Source organism: Chanodichthys erythropterus, chromosome 23 (genome assembly GCF_024489055.1).
Source record: "Chanodichthys erythropterus isolate Z2021 chromosome 23, ASM2448905v1, whole genome shotgun sequence".
In the NCBI taxonomy this organism is placed as follows: domain Eukaryota; kingdom Metazoa; phylum Chordata; class Actinopteri; order Cypriniformes; family Xenocyprididae; genus Chanodichthys; species Chanodichthys erythropterus.
In genome coordinates this window covers 26,989,047-27,012,104 of record NC_090243.1, presented here as the reverse complement: position 1 = coordinate 27,012,104, position 23,058 = coordinate 26,989,047, and the positions used below count along the sequence as shown (strand labels likewise).

The window sequence follows — 23,058 nt, the reverse complement described above, 5'->3', positions numbered from 1 at the left end:
CAGTTTTCAACATGGATATGTCCAAATAGCCATGATATTAACATGGTACTAAGCACCAAAAACAAAGTAAAACAGGATTCATTTTGTTAGCAATTTATCTGGAAAGCACACAAACTCAGCCTTTACAATTTTAACCTTATATACCTGTAGGCAATGTTCAAGAAAATACTTGGCAAATGTGATTTTTCAAAACTTGACAAACGAGAAGCAGCTGAAACCTTGGATCTACTCTTAACTAACCTAAAGGAAATCACCCAATTTACTTTCTGCTTACTCAGGGGGTTAAAGGTTAACTGAGTGAGAACATAAAGCTTTTCCAATAGACCGTTTTACTCGGAGCGAGATGCTTATCAAAGCTCAAGGCTAGAGGAATTTATTCTGTGCCTGTGGATACCTCTACTGCCTGATTTGCATTACAAATACATGAAATCTCAAACCAAGATATTTGCCTCTGGCCCCTAGGCTATGTCCGATTGAGGAGGATGTACATTTGCATGGTCAATGTGGATAGGAAGTACACGTGAAGTGTACGAGCAATAGTAACTGGAGCATTTAGTGCCCCATGCACGGACATGTTGGTGCATGTAACCACGGGTGTGTGAAACTTCTGACAGCACAAGGTCAACACATGACCATCCACAAATTCAACAGACATTTCTTAAAAGAATAGTTCACCCAAAAAAATGAAAATTTAAAAATTAAAAATAAAAATAAAAAATGAGTTGATGAGAATCAGATCATTACATTTCATAAAAGAATCATTCAGAAAAGTTTCATGAACAAGATCAATTGATTCATTGAAAAGATCCAACATAAAATGGTTTGAACATTGCTACTTTTTCAATAATAACATAATCAAATATTTGGGTCTCTTCATCACACAAACATATGAATTCATAAGACTTGAAATATAGTGTTTGGACTGCTTCTTATAATACTTTTATAGGGCTTGTCTGTTCAATAGAAGAATAGTATAGGGGTTTAGAAATTCTTTTCACATTTGAGTGATCTAATAATTATTCATTCACAAGAAAATACAGAAATTTGGATAAAGTAGTGTAAATAAGTGCAAATCTACAAGGATTATGAAGGCAAATTTCAAGTTGTCACTTGTTTTAAAAAAGCAACTGATCTTGGGTGTGTGAAAGTTCAGACCAGTGGTGCTTTTCTCAAGCGTGATATGATTGATGTTGCTTCACTAGACAGGGAAGGTAATCCACCCACTCAATCATTGGCTTAGTCAGTCTACATGGTCTCTAGGGAGCTGACATGGAGAGTTTACTAAGATTTTTCAATTATCTTAACTAACATTCTCAGACAATAACCACATCAACATAAACAGTTTGTATCATAAATGGCTCCCATATGCATCATCATCATCGTATGTATCCTACTTAGGAATATGTTTTTCTTTTTAAATAGTTGGAATTGTACATTTTTAAAAATAGATTTTGAATTATGAAGGAATGTGAATGACGTTTGTCAAGTAACAAAAAAATCACCACTATAACGCTAGGAGGCTTTAACCAAACCCAAAGCTCTGATATTCTGGTCTCTGTGTGTCCATGGATGTGCTGCTGATAGAACAAAACAGTTTGTATGGAGCCATGGTGTGTTTCCTGAATACAGAATAAGTAATTTTCCTGGATTCCTACAGAGGATGCTCTGGAAGGAAGCTGTGGCCATAACTCAATGTGTTTTTATTTTCCTCTCGAATAATACTTTTAAAGTTAAAGGATTAGTTCACTTCTGAATGAAAATTTCCTGATAATTTACTCACCCCCATGTCATCCAAAATGTGTCTTTCTTTCTTCAGTCGAAAAGAAAATAAGGAACACCTGGGATCGTGTAGAGCCCTTTGAAGCTGCACTGAAACGGCAATTTGACCTTCTATCCAGTGAACCCCATTGAAGTCCACTATATGGAGAAAAAATTATTTTCGACTGAAGAAAGAAAGACATGAACATCTTGGATGACATGGGGGGTGAGTAAATTATCATGAAATTTTAATTCAGAAGTGAACTAATCTTTTAAATCAAATTTGACCAAAATATGCCATCTGTGACTAACTGGAAACCATTGCAACTTGTAAAAACCCAGCAGAGTATGATTCATCTAAAGCTACTATTCCACCCGCCAAACAGACTACATCCACTTCCCTTCCCTTCTTTCCTCTGAGTGCGACTTGGATTAGTTGTTTCCTCTGGTGAGTTCATCCTATTGTTCTCCATTATAGGGCTGAACTCCATTCAAAAGCAACCTACAGCCATGAAAAGGCAATTATGGTAAATAAATGCCAGGAAAGTGTGGAAAACAAACCCATGTCATATATATATATATATATATATACTCTTACTGTGGTAGTAACATGGAAAAGCGATTGGCTGCATTTCAAAATCACATACTTCCCCACTATATAGTAGATGAAAAACAGCATGTGAAAAAAAAAGGTATGTCTGAATTCACAGTACTCATAAAAGTACAATTAAAAGACCTATTTCCGTCGAATATCTGAAATGTGCATACGATGGACACTTTACTATCCCATGTGGCCACAGGAGAGGATTTGGTAAAGACAGTGAAGTGATGCTGGCAGGTCACTTGATGAAAACGTGAATGTAGTACGTCCAGATTATATTCATACTATAAACACTCATACTATATAGTAAATACTTTTTTTTAGCAGTACTTATTCAAAATAAGTACCCATTTAATGCGATAGCCATTGTATCAGATGGTAAATATTTAAATATATACCATGGTACTGAATGATGACCATATTCATTCACCATTGTGTTTACAAGTTGCTTCAAGGCACTTCAAGAATACTTGTCATTGTACAGTCAACATACTGTAACAGCTGTTGTATAGTTGCCTACAAAAATTGCACAAGACCGAGAGATAATGTGTCATTGGAATCTTTTGAGATTGTTTACAGTGTATCCAAGTGTATGAATGAGGGTGATACAAGCAATACTGTGAAAACAGAAAAGAAAACTCACTCACTACTTCTAATCTAAAATGCTAGACTCAAAGCCGAGCGGAAAATAAGGCATTCTTTTAACTCAAAAAAAAGACATCAAAGACCTCCAATGACAGTAACTGTAAACCACAGAGCTGTCTTCAACTGCTCAAGTCTCTCTGTGCATATCGCACGCTCACTTGATGCACAAATAAAACAAAAACAATCTGCAAAGAACAGACCTCAAAAATCATTTTCATTTCCCTAAATGAAACACGCTGATGCTTAACAGCAGCTTAAAAACCTAGCTATTGCAAAATACATACAATAAATAATAATAACATTTATAATAAGATATTAAATGCACTAAAAAGCCTATTTTAGTTCCTTTTTTTTTCCCTTCTTTTTTTAATGACATTTTCCCACACTGGGAAAAACAAACTTAACATTGTAAGCCTGATTGAGTTTATTCTGTCTACAAAAATTTAAATTAAAACATTAAGGCCCGGTTTCACAGACAGGGTTTAAGATTAAAGGGCTTTAGTTTAATCGGGACATTTAAGTAGCTCTTATAAACGTACCCTAGAAAAATAATTACTGGTGTGCATCTTGCACATTGCTTTCAGTTAAGAAAGCTCAAACATGCATTTTAAGGCCCCGGTATACTTCAAACAAAGTTCTTTTTCGTTCTTCGTTTAGGAGTAAAACGAAGTTCAAAATGCGTGACCAGAGATATACTGTAAACGAACATCTGACGCCACCCACACTGCTGAGAGCGGCATTTAGATGAATATGCAAATGTGTGCCGTGCACTTTCTTCTCAGTAACAAAATGAACAAAAATTGGAAAACAGCAAGCATTTATTATACAAAGGATAAGCAAAGCGTCTGATCATAACATTGATATGTTAGCACGATCTCTGCAAATTAGCACTCCAGTCACGTCACGTCTTCATATAGCACTCAATAGATTGCTTAAAATCAAGCAGCTTTACAGTATCAGTGTTAGTGCCTATTTTTTTTTTTTTTTTACAAGCACAACTTCATTTTGTACTATAAAGCAGCTATCCAGTGTGTTCATGTTTTCACCCGCGGAGATCTTACCTCGATGAACTCAAACAGTCAAAGACGCGTCCCACGCGAGTGAAGGCGGAGCCTCAGCGCACACCTCCTGTTACATTATCGTCACTGACCAATGGTAGTACGAAGGTATTTTGCAGGTGGAGCGAACTTTTCGCTTTGGCAAGCCGTTTCGAACTTCCAAAAAGAACACAAAACGAACTTCGTTTTGATTTTGTTCAAAATGATGTCACATCAGTTCGTTCTTCGATTTTGTTTGAAGTATACCGGGCCTTTAGTCTGGGACTAGACTTGCTTGTGAAACCGGGGGCAAAAAATAAAATCCATGATTTAAAATGGTAGGCATCACTGCATTACAGTAATGAGAATATTTTCTAGTAGAGGTGTGACGAGATCTTGTGAGATATTTGTTGCTCATTCTCAGTGGGAAAGTGCCCGGCAACATTGTTCAAAAAGTTGCCCCGTGTATCATCACCTTAAGCGTCTGACAAATGTCTTATCTAGTAGAATTTGCGCTCAGCACCACCACTCCCTATACACAAAGTACGCGGGATTGCGAAATAGAAAGCGAAAGTAAAATGCGAATGCACATTCAAACACGATTTCAATACTCCGGCTTTTTGAAAGCGGATCCCTGATACACTTTCACACTTTGAATATTGAGCGAGTACTGTAATTATTGTTTGCACTTAAGAAAACTGTTATTAGGGCTGGACGATTAATCGAAAAATAATCGAAACCGAAATTCAGAACTTCTAACAGACGTAATTTTCCCATGTCGGTTATTTCGTTTTTTTAATCCTGTTAATACTTCCCGCTTAAAAACATTACCGTGTGTGTAGCCACGTGACTCCGCCCCGTCCAGTCAGTGGCATAAAAACAAAACACGGAGGTGAACGACGGTTCAACACATAGTGATGGCGCGCGAGCGCTGAGCCTTTGCGTCTTCACTAAACTTTGTCAGTTGTATTTGTTTTATGGTTTGGACATTCAAGCGAATTTAGATGATCAGATGTGTATTATTATATCGAGCTACCGTGCTCGCGCAGCTGCAATTGGCATGAACAGTCATACAAACAGTAGCTGCGCAAAACGTGAAGATTGCGTGCACAGAGGAACAGAAACTTGTTGTCAGCGCTGTCGTGTGATTTATCACTTAAAGTAGCTTAGAAACTCAAAACATAGCATATATTTTTCTACTTTTGAAGGAACTATTTACAACCCACAGCTTCACAATTAATAGAGAGACGGTATGACTAATTCACACACGCAATCACTCTGGTAGCTACTGTGCTAATTTATCTTTATCAGATTTACAACGAGCAGAAACCTGCAAGAAATGTAACAAACCATAGATAAAATAACTGCTGATAGTGAGCTATGATGTCAGATCACTCTTTCAATCATATTTACAGTACAAACCTTGTCAATGAACTATGAGGGCAAAAAAAATAAAATAAAATAAAAAAATAAAAAAATAAAATAATCGTTCATTAATCGTAATCAAGGTAAAATGTTCAATTAATCGAGGTTTTCATTTTAGGCCATAATCGTCCAGCCCTAACTGTTAGTCATTTTTATTTATACTGTTTTTATTCCTGTGATCAATTTGTGAAAAGGAGTTCAGTTAGGAGATCAAAAGTTGTAGAAGCTCATAAATCATGTACAGTAAGTGGAAGAGACTGAAATCATACAGGAGAGAAGCCAGTCAGTTGAGTTTGTGGCAAAATCTTTTACAGTGCTTGAGTATTGTTGTCTTTTACCACATATGAAAATTCATACATTACAAGATGATTAGTTAAAACATTTCAAATGCACCTGCAGAATATTTTTCTAGTCATGTATTTCATCATTGAGCATTCCTTAAAAATACTGTGTAAAAATCTTGTCTAGTTCTCATGAACTCAGTTTCGTGTCTCGTCTTGTCTTGTGAGCTAACTGCCTCGTCACACCCCTATTTTCTATTATATACAAATTACACATGCTATAATTTCTTCTTTTTGATTTTGGGGTGAAACATTTTGTGACATTCACCCTGCTAAGCACTGACGCTCAATTCTGGTGCAGGTACTCTGACGACACGCTGGTATAAATAGCCTCCGTCGCACATCTGTGCTTGTTTGGCTAGCGCAGGTCTGTCGAGAGCTCCCCAGGGAGTCAAATGGGGGTCACAGCCCGTCCACGTATGCGGCACCAGCAGCCCGCTGTATGTTTTAGTCAGGAACACTCCAGAAAGCCATCAGCACTTCCTGTACTCATCTTGTGTGAGAGGACGCTAGAATTAGAATTCAAGCTTGTGCTTTTGTCCCTCTCACAAAGCGACATTATCTTGTGGTGCTTTCCATCAGAGAGGAAGAGTTGACTGGCTTTATAAAAAGTGGAGGAAAACAGACGGATGGGCTGACGCTGCAATGAATCAACAATCCGGTTTCCTCACTTCCTCCCTCACAGGCTCCAAAGATCTGAGGAGAATCTGTCTCAAATTAGACAGCTTCCTCTATGAGCGAAGGCTGAACGACAGGAAAAGAGAGAAAGGGTGAGGTGGAGTAGAAAAACTGCCGAAAGCTAAGACCACCTCTCAGGACATGCTTCTATGAGGAGTTCGCTGTAAAGGAACAGTTCATGCAAAAAATTCGAGAAAAAAAAAAATAATAAAAAAAATCGCTTTCTTCCTTGTGTAGAGCACAAAAGGAGATATTCTGAAGAAATTTCAAGCTGCTCTTTTCAATGCAACATTTGTGTTCACACATTCAAATATGCCACATGAAGACGCATCTAGGTTTATGTCAGGTTTAGCGCCAACTAGGGGTGTGAAATTGTCTCATTGATTGTGTTTCTAACTGGTTGAATCATGACAAAAAACAACAAAAAAAACAGCATTTTTCAGGCTGGATCAAGCTAATGCGCATGTGCAGTCCTAAGTGTGCATCTCTATAGAAAGTGCGCGTCTACCGGGGCTTCGAACTGCAGCTCCAGTGATGCGATGACTTTACCAATTGACCCTTCGCTGGGAGTTTGATTGACAAGCGATCTAACCAATCAGAACGCCAAATCCGCCATTTTGTCCGACAAAGCAGTCAGGAGTTAGAAGATTAACCTCGGTGGACTTAAACTTGAAAAATGGTTGTACTGACGTCTTTCCGCCTTTGAAACAACATTCCTTCTCATGTTCATTCATGTTTATTTGATGCTATAAATGAACTAGTAGGAAGAGATGATCGGTTTGCGAGCCTCTTGAGCTGAGGCGCTATAGCAGTCTATCACGACCATGGTCACGACACATTAAAGAGCCACAAAACGGTTTTTATTTCTCCCATTCATAATAATACGAGTGCACGTCTTTCTATATATGAAGTCTTTGGTGAAAATCTAATATCATGACAGCTCTAACGTCTAAACACCATTGATAGTCGCATGTCATGTAACACCGTGCTAATTTTCCATTTGCGCTCAAGTTAAAATAAGTTCAACTTTTAAAAAACACGTCTCTAGACTAGGATTTTTTTTCTTCTTGAAAACATTATTAGCATATAATATGAACTTGAACTAGACAATGATATCAATAATCTGACTGACACCACTAAGCCAATAATTATATTCATGTTATGGCTAATAACTTACTGGTTTGACAATTCAATGCTGTTTTGATTAAATAAATTAAAAATAAAACCCTAAAAACTAAAATCAATTGTTTAAAAATTGAATTTAGACATCACAGCATTATAATGTACATATTATATTAGTGTTTTTAAAGATTCATTTTAAGTAAGTGTTAGATGAAAGCAAAGTTATAATATAAATGTAAAAATAGAGGACGTAAGCATGCATTATTATTTAATATCAAATACTGGCTGATATACACTACCATTCATACGTTTGGGGCCAGTAAGTTGTTTATATATGTTTATTTATTTATTTATATTATTATTATTATTATTTTTATCCAGCAAGGATGCATTAAAGGGTTAGTTCACCCAAAAATGAAAATTGTGTCATTAATGACTCACCCTCATGTCGTTCTGAATAAAGTTGTAGTTTTTGTTATTTTTGGACCAAAAATGTATTTTCGATGCTTCAAAAACTTCTAACTGTCCCAATGGTGTCACATGGACTACTTTGATGATGTTTTTATTACCTTTCTGGACATGGACAGTATACCGTACAAACATTTTCAATGGAGGGACAGAAAGCTCTCGGACTAAATCTAAAATATCTTAAACTGCGTTCCGAAGATGAACGGAGGTCTTACAGGTTTGGAACGACATGATGGTGAGTCATTAATGACATCATTATCATTTTTGGGTGAACTAACCCTTTAAATTGAAAAAAAGTGACAGTAAAGTATTTATAATGTTACAGAATTCTTACAAATGTATTTTCTTTTGAACTTTCTGTTTAAAGAATCCTGACAAAAACATCACGGTTTCCACAAAAATATCAGCAGCACAACTGTTTTCAACAGCGATATTAAGAAATGTTTCTTGAGCACCAAATCAGCATATTAGAATAAATTATTTTAAATTGTAAGAATATTTCACAATAATACTGTACATCAAATGGAGATTAGAAATGTAAAAATCTCTAATAATGGCTGATAACCAATATGGGTTTGATCACTCAAAATGTTCAAATAACTCACTTTAAGATACTTATTTCTCAAGCACAATTACGTACCCCAACTCTTCAAACACGAGCACATCATGTCCTATGGTCCTTCAGCATCGTTTAATACATCTCAACAATCAAGTATCCGGTTGGTCAGTACTGTGCAGCTACAGAAAAAGGCACATAAGGTTTGTCAGTATGAAAGATCCAGCGGCTGTAGAAATGAATAATATATTCCAGCAGCAGCTCTCCCAGAAGAGATATGAGCTTCATCAATCAGCTCCGGCAGTACAGATGACACAATGCTTTCAGTGTTACACCAGAGAGCTGACGTCGCCCAACTGCGGCCCACTAACACGAGGAAACCCCCACGACAGCAGACCCTCAACACTCAAACTGCAGAAAAACATCATGGTGTTGGACCAACAAGGACCAGCAGGCTTCAAAAGCAAAACCTGATTAAAGGAGGATTGGGCTGGGAAAGAAAATTCCAGTTGAGTGTAACAGGAGAGTTTAAGTGCACAAAGAAGAGTGGAAGTCTTCTTTACACTGTGTTGATTGCAGTGTGTGTGTGTGTGTGTGTGTGTGTGTGTGTGCGCGTGTGTGTGTGCGTGTGTGTGTGTTAGAGTAAGAAGTGCAATTACAGGCTTTTCAGAGCACTGCCCGCCCAGCTGCTCGACTAACACAGAGAACGAGGGAAAAAAAGGAGACATTTCCTAGCCAACTTCTCGATTCGCACATATTTGGTTTCCAAACAAATTAAGTGTACAAATGACGAATTTATAGAAAAAAAAAATGAGTAAAAACTCTATGTGTGTGTGTGTGTGTGTGTGTGTGTGTGTGTGTGTGTGTGTGTGTGTGTGAGAGAGAGAGAGAGTGTGGGGGTTACTGACAAACTCCCACCCAGCTCAGAGGGTGAAAAGGCTTTCAAACTTCCCTAATCCCAAAACCAAAAATGTCTCAATGCAAACTCAGACAATACAAACAATAAGTCCAAGCCAACTTTCTAGGCTGGTGATATAATAAAGAGGAGAGAAAAGGTGGCAAAACTCACGGAAGAAGTGTTTGAAGAGGTTAGCCATATCCATTTTGGGCTATCCCGGCAACTCGGCACTTCCCTCTGCAGCTGTGCAGCTATTCCATGTGAAACACCCTCCTGCGAGTGAACTGCTCACTGCCTACACAACAATCGAGCTGCCTGACCATGTGACCAGTGTGAACCAATCAAAATCAATTCCTCCTTTAGGAGCACTAGTCTGCTCCCCCTTACACACAGCTTACTCATGGCGCATATGGGGGCTAGAAAGCTTGTTTATAAAATATATATATTTCATACATAAAATATATACATCTCGTGTTTTTGCTGCTTCAAAGGATTCATATTCACTGACTGCAGCAAGTTTGCACAGAAAGAGCCATGAACAACCGGTCTGTTCACACTAAATCAAAAACATGTAGCATGTTTGGACATGTTATTAATGTAGTATTCTTTGAAGTACCATGAAAATGTCATAATTATTAACATATACATGTACAAAGTACAATAGTATATTAAAATGGTTTTACCATCTGATACCAGCATTTAAAATTAAATAAATAGTTGCAATGTTACATAAACATTAAAATGAACTGGAAACATGGATTGCTGACAAATTACGTCAATGGCAGGGAAAGAGTTAAATACATAATTTATGTGATTCGTAAAACAAAAATGAAAAGTTAACAGGGTTGCCGAAATTAAGCTTTCGCTCCATGAGGGCTAGCTAGTGTGTGAAAATTGTATAGTTATTGATGAACATTTTGTTTGATCACGCTTTGTTACGATAAACTGTGTAACAAGGCTGAATGTTGAGGATGATAAATGTGACCCGGTCGACTTTATAACTCACACTGGTATATTTGTAGCAATAGCCAATAATACAATGTATGGGTCAAAATTATTAATGTTTCTTTTATGCCAAAAATCATTAGGATATGAAGTAAAGATCATGTTCCATGAAGATAATTTGTTAATTTCCTACCGTTAATATATATAAAAAAAAAATTATTGGTGAGTGGATATGCATTGCTAAAGGACTCATTTGGACAACTTTAAAGGTGATTTTTCTCAATATTTTGATTTTTTTGCACCCTCAGATTCCAGATTTTCAAATAGTTGTATCTCAGCCAAATATTGTCCAATCCTAACAAACCAAACATCAATGGAAAGCTTATTATTCAGCTTTCAGATGATGTATACATCTCAATGTCAAAAAATTGACCCTTATGATTGGTTTTGTGGTCCAGGGTCACAAATGCAGTCAACACCACAAATAGAATAAAGATCTATTTGTAAAAAGGGTCTAGATGATGTTACTACTTCAACATTTCAATTTTAAAGAAAAAAAAAAAGAAAATCGTGTCATCATTTACTTACCTTCACGTTGTTCCAAACCTGTTTCTTTTCTTCTGTGGAACACAAAGATTTCGAAGAACATTGGTAACCAAACCAAAGTTTGTATGGACAAAAAACACTGAAGGTGTGGACACTTCAGCAAAATATCAAACTTCTCAGACCAGCTTTCTGTTGCGAAAATCTGCGTGGGAAAATCTTTTACCTTCATGTGACTATCCCCGCTCGCATGTATTCCTACTGAAACTAGTGTTGTCAAAAGTACCGGTACAAAGTCAGTACTGAAATTTTAAAAATGTGACGATACCAGCATTTCGAGCAGATTTTTAAACATCTCTGATTGGCCACTGTGTTCAAGCGCTCAGCAGATATGTCTGTGATTGTCTACACTGATCAACACTTCAAAAACATGTAAATAGACATCAATGATGCTCTTCACCGAGCGCTTACACAGATACACACAGGAGCGTTTGAAAGCAGGCATCTATCAGCGGATTTCTAATATTGTAGCCAATCACAGACATATCTGCGTGAACAATGGCCAATCAGAAGTGTTTAAGAATCCGCTCAACAGCGCTCAAAATGCTAGGGGGAAATTATGGTATCACCACATTTTTAAAATTTCAGTACCAACTTGTGACGCACCTTCACATATTAAAAAAAAAAAGTGACACCTTTACATATTTCTCAAAATATCTTCTTTTATGTTCTACAGAAGAAAATCATATAGGCTTGGAATGACATGAGGGCGAGTAAATGATTTTAGGTGAGCTATCCCTTTAAGGAATTAATTTTTATTCATAATAATAAAAACAACAACAACAACAACAACAAAATTTGTTGAATTTGAAAATTCAACTAAATTATAAAAAAAAAAAAAAAACTCCTTGGGGCTTGGGGCAAAACTATCTGTCCTAACAATGACGAAACTGGTTCTTCATTTTCCAATTACATTTAGTGTTGCTTGCGCTCAGAAATTAAATAACATATTTAGCTGGTTAAAATGACATACAAGCTTTATTATTTTAGGATTTGTACAGTAAGCTAATTCAGCTGATGGAGTCCTGTATGGCAGGAAATCTGTGTACTGCACACGGCTGGAGAGGAAGTGCACTTAAAGGTGAGGACATGTGAAACATAAAACACAACAACACACAAACAACCTCAACACCAGGAGAAAGTCTCAAGAACAGAAGCTGTGTGTATGATGCATTTTCAAAACAGCCGCAAAGACTGGCAAACAGATTGCCATCAGGCACACAAAGCTTTCACTGTACACCTCTAGGCTAGACACAAACCCCTGTTCCTGTGTAACAACAGCACAGACCCGACCTCCAGCTCACCACCACAGAAACGCTTTAACAGTACACGATCTGAAGATTAGATTAAAGAGCAAACATGCATCTAACAGACGTGTGCCTGCAGTTCCCAGGAAACATCACAGCAAATATTTGCTTGCAGAAACTCGCTTCAAAAATGATGCTTGGAGAAAATATCAAACATATTTTTACTTGGTTAAAAACCTTTTCCAAAGTGTATATTTTATACACACACACACACACACACACACACACACACACACACACACACACACATATATTATATATTATACATATATTATACATTATAATATAATATAATATAATATAATATAATATAATATAATATAATATAATATAATATAATATAATATAATATAATATTGTGTGATGCAGTTCTATGCACCTAAAATTCAAAATATCAGAAAAAATAAGAGCCCCTGTAAGAGTTGTCATCTCATATTTATATCATGACATTAAGCAATATCACACAAGTAGCAAAAGCAATATCACACAAGTGCCGTTTTTGTCCCGAATAGCATAAGTATGTGATATTGATTTTATATAACGCTTCAATAAATAAGTTGTTATTATATTTTAGACAATATTGTCTGCTTTTGCTCAATTTTGCCCATGAAAATATTACCCATAAAGCCAGAGCAGAACTGTTGAGCATCTCCGAGCAACAGACAGTGATGTTTCATTTCTAAATAATCAATGTTTTGATCGAATCAATTAGGGCTGTCAAACGATTAATCGCGATTAATTGTATACAAAATAAAAGTTTGAGTTTGCCTAATATATGTGGGTGTACTGTGTGTAATTATTATGTATATATAAGTACACACAAATTAATGTATATATTTAAGAGAAATATGTTATTTATGTACAAAATATTTTTATTTATATATAATTATATAAAAATATAAATAAATACATATACTTGTAAATATTTCTCAAATATATACATGAATGTGTTTGTATTTATATATACATAATTACACACAGTACACTCACATATATTAGGCAAACTCAAACTTTTATTTTGTATGCGATTAATCATAATTAATCATTTGACAGCCCTAGAATCAATCAGGTGTAGCAATGATTCAATCGTCCATTAATAAAGAGAGCCATTTACATCATTTCTGAACGAATCAAATGAATGAATGACTCAATGACTTACTGCTTTAGACTTTTACCAACTACCAGTTTTAGTTTCTTATTTAGAGTATTATTTCATTTAAAAAAAATAAAAAAAATAAAAAAGATTTTATATTTCCATGTTAATAAAAACCCATTAAGGGTATAGTTTACCCAAAAATTAAAATTCTGTCATCATTTACTCACCCTCATGGGCACTGAAGCCTAAAAGCCATAAAATCAAATAAAATATTTATTTTTTCTAAAGCTACTTTTTACTTTTCACATTTAACATAATTATGACTTTAAATTATCTTTTGGGGGTAATTTCTCAGCCAAATCTGATGTGTGATTAGTTTGAGATTAATTAATAGGCTCATTATGATTAATAATTAGATAAAAAATTTGAATTGCCAGACAGAATTTTATTTATTTATTTATTTATTTATTTATTTTTTACAAAAACTAATTGGAGTAGAAACATGATTATGTCATTATAAAGCCATTATTAAAACTTTATTATTATAAAAATGGCGATTTAAATGTTTGTATACAAATAAGTATTTCATTTTAAACTATAATAGTAATAAGAGTGATTATAAAGGCAATTTCAATTTATTTTTTCACGATTTTCATTCACAATTGCATTTCAATTCAATTCAATATATAGATATGGATAAATATAACATGGATATATATCCGGTACACACACACACACACACACACACACACACTAAAATAAGAAAAAGATCTGCTAATTTAGATATGCTAGTGAAGACCGGGGCTAGGTGTCACACAGGCACACAAATTTAACATTAAATAGGGATTGTAACTACAATATTCTGTTAAAAAAAAAAAACTGAAGAACTGCCGAGGTCCTTGGGATAACACTACACTGTTGACAGGTCGCCATCACTCAGGCTACAGGCTCAGAGCAGCGTTTCCACTCTGGTGGTGACCGTAATGTTATTCAGAGGGGTCCAGCAGGTCTTCGGGTGTGGTAAACATGTGCTCTAGTCTGGACAGGAACATGATGAGCTAATCTTTCAATCTGCTCCGTTTCTCTTTGTGTTGCTTATCTCCTGACACTACGCCTCACATTCCAGTGTCACAAACACTTCCCTCATGAACATCTCAAATCCTCTCAATGCAATGCTTTCCTCAGAAGTCGGTAGTCGTGTTGCTGTTGCTCTTATTGCAAGTGATTCCTCAGTGCATACATTTCATTTTATTTTTTAACTCCTAATTTAATTACAATATCATAACTTGACCTTGCAGTGAAAAAATAGACTTCTTTCTGGTGACATACGCTGGACTTCAACAATTTAGTCCAAATGCTGCCCCTTTCTTAAAATTGACTGCAAGCTCGCATTCTGATCTGCCTTCATCCAATCAACACCCGATGAATACCACCAAGACCACTGCCTTTTTTTTCTTTTTCAATAATTAATTTAACTCAGATATAAAAGAAAGGATCTGTTGTTTCTTCCTTTACACCTCATATCACTAAATATATTTGTCTCTCCGAGTGAATGTCATGAAAGCATCCAATTGATATTTCACAAAAATTGTATACTAAAAAATTGAAAATATATAGAAAATAGTCTTGCTTTTGCAATCTTTTACAATCGACATCCAACTGATATTTCACACACATACATATATATATATATTTTAGGGCTGTCAAAATAACGCGTTAATTTCGATTAATTACTCTGAGAAAAAAATAACGTGTTAAAAAAAAAATAACGCAGATTAATCCATTCCGTATTGACCTTTGAACCTGGAGCCGTTCTAGCCACCATTCGACTGTAAAATGAAGGAGGGAGACGACTGCTGCGCTGACGGACAGAACGAGCAGAGCTCCTCCCTCGTGCGCGCAAGCTCTCTTCTTCTTCAAAGTAAGCACCGTCTTTGCACTCTCTCTTCCTCACACATAATAATCTTAATCAACTGACTCAATGCTAAAATTCAAAAGAACGTCACCTCATCTTCTCTGACAGGCGCCCTGCACGTGCAGCTGACATAAACCCCACTTTCAGTAAACAAAAAGAAAATCCTATCCAGTGGTGAAGTGTTTTCTGTGTTGACAAATCTTTTGCGATGTCCTAATAACAGTCGCGATTCGCACGCAACGCGTCAACGTCTGCTAATGTCCGATTCGCAACGTAATTACTCATTTGAACAGATTCATTTTAATTAATCATGACAACAACTGATCGGTCCACACGGTCTATAATGAATCATTTCCTCGAACAACTCGAACTGAGAACATGAGTGTGCTTACCCCATTTAGCAAGAGTGGTTAGTAAAATTAGCCTTTATAATCCACAGTATTTTCAGGTTATTTAAATTACAATGTGTAGTAAATTAAACCTACCTATAAAATCAGTTAGTTTAGACTGGAGTGAGGTGAAACCAGAACAAAGCAAGTAGTTGTTAGCTAGGTGCATTCAATTGGATATGGTAGAAAAATTATATTATTAGTTAATATAACTTCTAAATGCTACTTTTTAATATTTTTCAGCTTTAGCAAAAAAGCATCTTCTCTTACAAAGCTATAAAATATATATATATATATATATTTTTTTTTTGCAAAGAAAGAATTACAGTGAGAGTGACGTACTTTATTGTCAGTATCACTTTTTACTGTTTGTGTGGATGACCATGTCTGTCACCACCGAAGACCATTTTTGACCCAGGAAAAACCCTGCATTGATTAATTTGAATTGAAATATTTAATACTTCCACAGCAAAAATTATGTATGCGATTAATTTAGATTAATCACAGAGTATGTAATTAATTAGATTAAAAATTTTAAAATCGATTGACAGCCCTATAATATATATATATATATATATATATATATTATGCATATATATATTATACAGATTGTAAAAGCAAGACTATATATATATATATATATATATATAAAACATACAAAGAGTTTTCTTTTTTACTGTAAATAAAAACTATCTAATGAGAATTACTTATTGTAAAATAAAAACTGCCATGATATATGAATCCCGAATAACAAATTCAACAACATTTTATTACAGATTATTCAACAAATATACATTTTGTAGATAAATATATTTTTTTGTCATCACGGCAATAAGGATTGTGGAGGGTGATGTTTTTAATTCTAATATTTAATATACAAATAATCTGCAAAAAATTTATTTATTTCTTTACACTGAAGTCAAAATAAAACCTGAACATGTTCTCCATAAGTTTCATGAGATTCACCCAATTAATAAGCCTCATTTTATGCTAAATTCAATGGATTTGACAATAAAACAAACACGCACTGCAAACACAATGTTGGCGATCAAACTTTTTATAATCTAACCAAACAAGTACATTCAAGAAAACTCAGCTCGGCTGAAAAGATTACCTCACCGTTTTTGTCGGTCAACGCAAAAACAATCTTGTGTCAGAGTTTGAAACCTCTCCAGTTTACAGCAATGTGAAGTACAAGATATTTACAGTACCTGAAAAGTAATTCACTGAAGGTGTGATTTTTGGAGCTAGCAAGCAGTTGAACGCAGTTATCTCAGGCTTCTAACTGCAATACTGTATCTTCCTGTCTATCAAGCACTAAAATTGTCGTGGTCAAAAAACACGACTTCAGGAAATGACAATGAATATGCCCTACATGCTGAACCACACAGATTACCCAATTAGAAACAATATATATCTGGACCTCTTTATAAGCAGAAGTGGGCTCAAATATATGTTGGCAAACTGTTGTATTACCCACACAACAGTAAAAATGAAAACTGTGTCATCTTGACTCACTCTCATGACATTTTAACCACTCCTGTATGCAACCAAACGTATTGCTTGTTTCATAAATGAGCCAGGTTTAGTTCACATTTAGGACAGATCACGATTTTCACTGTATCACTCACACAAAGCTATTACATTGCTTCAGAAAACACTGAACAAGTCACATGGGCTAAGTTCTTGAGTAAAGCAGAAGTTGTGTCTTTACCTAAAGTGTCTTTGAGGTTCTTGACGATCGAGGCTTTCCTGGCGCTGTTCTTCCTTTCAACGTAGTTAGATGGCACGAATCCCGTCTTGTTGGTAGCGTTCCGTACGCGCCACCAGGACTTGGAGTCATCCAGGAGCCAGAGACGCTCGTTCTTCTTAATGTCCAGCTCCTGTTCCTGCTGGGCCATGTAATCAAACTTGGCGATGACAATCACCTCTTCCGTCATCTTGGATGTATTTCAACACTGAGGAAGATAATTGAACTGAGATTACATAGTGGAACAAGACTTTATTTAACAAGTGAAAACAATGATGGAAAGGTCCTGCTATTTAAGAAAAGGATTAGTTGACTTCAGAATTCATTTCATGATAATTTACTCACCCCCATGTCATCCAAGATTTTTATGTCAAAAAGAAATGAAGGTTTTTGAGGAAAACATTCCAGGATTTTTCTCCATATAGTGGACTCCAACAGTTACCAACGGGTTGAAGGTCCAAATGTCAGTTTCAGTACAGCTTCAAACAGCTCTACATGATCCCAGACGAGGAATAAGGATCTTATCTAGCGAAACGATTGGTCGTTTTATAAAAAAAATATGCATGCATTACATAACCACGCATTACGTAATCACGTTGGAAGGGTCACACGTGCCGTTGACGGAAGTACAGAGCAAGTGTTTACAAAGCGAACGTGCAAAGACTAAATCAAACAGCCTTTACATAAAAAAACGTAAAACAACAATGTTGGAGGATTTTGAAGTTGGAGGAGAAAACGAGATTTTCATCCTACCGTGGTAATGTGTGGCGCATCGCAGAGCAGTGCAAGACAGGCATTTGTAGTATATACATTTTTTGTTTCTTTAGAAAATGACATTGTTTCTCTAGATAAGACCTTCATTCCTCGTCTGGGATCGTGTAGAGCTCTTTGAAGCTTCACTGAAACTCACATTTGGACCTTCAACCCGTTGGTAGCCGTTGAAGTCCTCTATATAGAGAAAAATCCTGGAACATTTTCCTCAAAAACCTTAATTTCTTTATGACTGAAGAAAGAAAGACATGAACATCTTGGATCATGTGGAGTAAATTATCAGGAAATTTTAGTGAACTAAAGTAGCTTTAAGTAGAGAAAATCTCTTTCAATGTCCCATTTCAAGGTCAACTTGCTCTTTGGAACACCAACACAAAGACTTCAACTGAACTTCGTAACGAACAGTGACATTTGCCAGGAACAATCTGGAGTTAAAATGGAAGTTGTAGAGTTCCTGATGTTCAGTTGTATGACTAAGCTTGACGTGATTGATCTAAAATGACAATTCTGTATTATAACAACAACAGCAGAAGCAGCGAACTGGAGACCAATCAGTGCACTGAAGACCTTTGAGCCTGAAGGACATGACCAGGTAGTGTTCTCAAGAAAACAGCATTACTGATTGGCCAACAGGGCTCAGGACAGCAAACCTGTCTGTCAGAATGGATTAACATCTTTGTTCACCTTCTCATGAACGTCTCTAGCCCACAACATAGGTGACCTACTTTCTAAAGGTCTTTGGACTCATGTTTTCATTAGTTACATTAAACGAATCCTGTCTGGCGGCAGAAACATTGGAATATGTCAGAAATAGAACGGGGGATTCGTTTACTGCCTGGGATTTGTCATGTTGCGTCGCTTCCAGTGTAGACAGAATCTCTGATTATAATGGGGTCTATTTGCTTTTGTTGCGTCACACCGCTCTCGTCTGGTGTAATGGTGCGCTGAGATTAGTGAAATTTGTGTAGCAGTGCATGAAAAATACAACTTGAGGTATGAGGTGATCACTAGTAATCATTTGCAAATACCCACAAGTTCCTAGCAAACACCTAAAACCTTTTTTTTTTTTTTTTAGGAGAATGTGTGTGAGGACTTTAAAAAACACCTAAAAAAAAAAAATCAGTTTCATGTAGTGCTGTCAAATCGATTAATTGCATCTAACATAAAAGTTTGTTTACATAGTTGTTTACATACATATATTACAGTACAGTCCAAAAGTTTGGAACCACTAAGTTTTTATTGTTTTTGAAAGAAGTTTCATCTGCTCAACAAGACTACATTTATTTAATTACAAATACAGTAAAAAACCGTAATATTGTGAAATATTATTACAATTTAAAATAACTGTGTACTATTTAAATATATTTGACAAAGTAATTTATTCCTGTGATCAAAGCTGAATTTTCATCATCGTTACTCCAGTCTTCAGTGTCACATGATCCTTCAGAAATCATTCTAATATGCTGATCTGCTGCTCAAGAAACATTTATGATTATTATCAATGTTGAAAACAGTTGTGTACTTTTTTTTTTTTTCAGGATTCCTTGATGAATAGAAAGTTCAAAAGAACAGCATTTATCTGAAATACAAAGCTTCTGTAGCATTATACACTACCGTTCAAAAGTTTGGGGTCAGTAAGAATTTTTATTTTTATTTTTTTGAAAAGAAATTAAAGATATTAATACTTTTATTCAGCAAGGATGCATTAAATCAATCAATAGTGGCAGTAAAGACATTTATAATGTTACAAAAGATTAGATTTCAGATAAACACTGTTCTTTTGAACTTTCTATTCATCAAATAATCTTGAAAAAAAATATTGTACACAAATATTTTGTACAATTGTACACATTAAATGTTTATTGAGCAGCAGATCAGCATATTAGAATGATTTCTGAAGGAAATAAATAAATTACTTTGTGAAATATATTCAAATAGAAAACAGTTATTTTAAATTGTAATAATATTTCACAATATTACTGTTTTTACTGTATTTTTAATTAAATAAATGTAGCCTTGGTGAGCAGAAGAAACTTCTTTTAAAAACTTTTGGACTGTACTGTATACACATACATACATACACACACACATATATCATGTAAACAAACTTTTATGTCAGATTAACCTCAAGCTTGCACCAATAAATTTGACAGCACTAATAAATATGTGTGTATACACTGACATATATATAAATAATAATATATGTGAGCAATAAGGTATGAGAGGCTGTGCTGTATTGTGAATAACATGGAACATGGAACAAGACGCAATTGACAAATGCTTCGACTAGTGCTGTCAGTCACGGAAAAACCCCTTAACTGTTAAAAGGACAGGATAATACATCAGACATTTAAACAGATTTTTTATTATGAATATAGGACTGACCTGAAGGAAAATGCTAAGTCTGAATGCAGGTAATAAACTCTTTCTCACAATACTCTTCTACATAATACAGCAAGCTTCAATGAACAATATCAATTGAGAACATACAGTTTACGTTGCTAAGAGTGGTTGCTAAGGGTGTTGTGTAGTGATACACAGAACTGTTGAGCGAAGCGGTCATAGCCGTGTTTTATCGTGAATAAAACAGCTATTGACCAATCAGAATCAAGGACAGGAACTAACCATTTTATAATCACACACACATTATGTAAACAAACTTTTGTTAAATTAAATCACAATTAATTGATTTTACAGGACTAATTTCATGAAATCTAAGGTCATAAAAACCTTAATTGTGTTAAATGGTATTACAAATTATTAATTATTTTAAGAGGGATGGAAAATCTGTAATTGTGATTAGTGACGTGCCCGAAGCCGGATACCTTGTTCGTAAAAGAAATGATGCACTTTACGGAGACCCTAAAGGGACATGGTGATGATTTTTTTTTTTTTTTTTCAATAAATAAAAATGAGTTATTAATCTCCCATTTCTGTCAGTACAGTCATTGCACACTATAACCTTGTGTGTGTTTTTATTTCTTTATTACAAAGGTGTTCAGATACTGCCATTTTCTAAATATTACAAATACAATGTTTGCGCGCTCCTTTCAATCATGTGTCGGAATAATGACTAGGCCTATCTTTTCATCATACAAGATTAATGTTGGGAAACTTAAAGAGTTAGTTCACCCAAAAATGAAAATTCTGTCATTAATTATTCACCCTCATGTCATTCCACACCCGTAAGACCTTCATTCATCTTCAGAACACAAATTAAGATATTTTTGATCAAATCCAATGGCTCTGTGAGGCCTCCAAGATATTCAACACTTTCAATGAATAGAAAGCTACTAAACGTAGACGTATTTAAAACCGATCATGTGACTACAGTTCAACCTTAATGTTATGAAGCGATGAGAATACTTTTGTTCTTCAAAACAAACAAAATAACGACTTTATTCAACAATATCTAGTGAGGGGCGATTTCAAAACACTGCCTCATGAAGCTTCGAAGTTTCATGAATCTTTTGTTTCAAATCAGTGGTTCTGCCAAAGTCACGTGATTTCAGTAAATGAGACTTCGTTATGTCTTCAGTGTTTCGAAATTTCAGTGGTTCACCACTGGGGGGCGTGACTTTGCCAGTTCGATACACACTCCAAACCACTGATTCGAAACAAAAGATTCGTAATGCTTCATAGGTGCCACATCCCTGCTTTAAATATCGTGCGAGAAACAGAAATCCGATCGGTTATCCAGATACAGAGGCCACTTAATGTGAACAAATGTAAACGCGCCGTGTCATGATTGGCTAATGATCCGATCTGCTTGATCGGATCAAGGTGATCGCGTGTTAATACCAAGTGTAAACGCAGCCATATACATTTCAAAATAAGAGTCCCAGTGTATTTATGCATAAAGCTGATTTTTTTCTTTTTCTGGTTATTATTGGTATTCTGATTACGCAAACTGTATCTGGCATTTAATTCAACTTCTGTCTGAGCTTCCCTGTCACAAGGAAGGAAAGACTAAGAACATCATTAAACACATTTTGGCACAACACTAGTAAAATCTTATGGGGCTAAACATAAGATCACATGGGAAGCCCTTAACCACACACAAGAAAAATCCTAACTGCCTAGCAACACCCTAGCAACCACAAAGAAAACCTTAGCAACAATCCATCTATATTAATCTACATTTAAGTTTTGCAGAGCTAATTAATTAAGTTTGTCTTGCCAAAGTTTCCATATTTTGTATGTAAAATATTCAACACAAAATGCTAAACATAAAAGATCACGTATAAATGTAGGGTGAAATGCTTACCTGTACTGCATTAAAGCTGTGGATGTCTTAGTAGAGATGCTCTAAGGCAGACCTAGAAAAGAAAGAAAATCATAAGTTTAACAAAACTGCATATTTTCAAAGACAAAATCTAGAAAGGAAACAACTAATGAAAACAGACTGCAATAACTTTGGAAAGAAATCAATGTGTAACATCTCCCATCCGAAGCGTCTGGCATGTACGCTGGCGACAGTGTTGTTGGGCACACCCACAGATGTACACTGGGAATGTGCTTCTGTTTACCCACCAAAGACAGTCATCTCCCCCGCCATTGTGTGCCATTTGGCTAAATAAATAACCGATGAAGATGGCTATTGTTTTAGGGTCTCAATTCGACAACTGCCAGAAGACGGTTTATAGTCAAATGATCTCCGTGCAGTCAAAGCGAGAGATCACTTCCTCTAGAATGATGGCCAGCGATTGTCTATTGTCCAAGCGTGAGTCAGGAAGATAGTGGGGGAAAAAGG

General features: G+C 35.5%; 1 protein-coding gene across 10 annotated transcripts in view; it reads right to left on the bottom strand.

Annotated features, from left to right (window-relative positions):
* The window catches only part of nck1b (NCK adaptor protein 1b), a 68,051-nt gene that overhangs the window by 8,175 nt on the left and 36,818 nt on the right, over window positions 1-23,058 (bottom strand). For 5 of the 10 annotated variants that reach the window (XM_067378161.1, XM_067378165.1, XM_067378166.1 and 2 more), the window contains exons 2-3: window positions 22,573-22,624; window positions 17,499-17,742 (exon numbers count right to left, since the gene is read on the bottom strand). In XM_067378161.1, the coding sequence (XP_067234262.1) occupies window positions 17,499-17,724 (226 nt within the window). In that variant the 5' untranslated portion in view covers window positions 17,725-17,742; window positions 22,573-22,624. Of the gene's footprint in view, window positions 1-8,715; window positions 8,814-9,700; window positions 10,942-11,062; window positions 11,095-16,903; window positions 16,962-17,498; window positions 17,743-22,572; window positions 22,625-22,720; window positions 22,740-22,838; window positions 22,966-23,058 lie in introns of those variants that run through there. The other 5 variants (XM_067378164.1, XM_067378163.1, XM_067378171.1 and 2 more) reach the window with 5 other exon arrangements.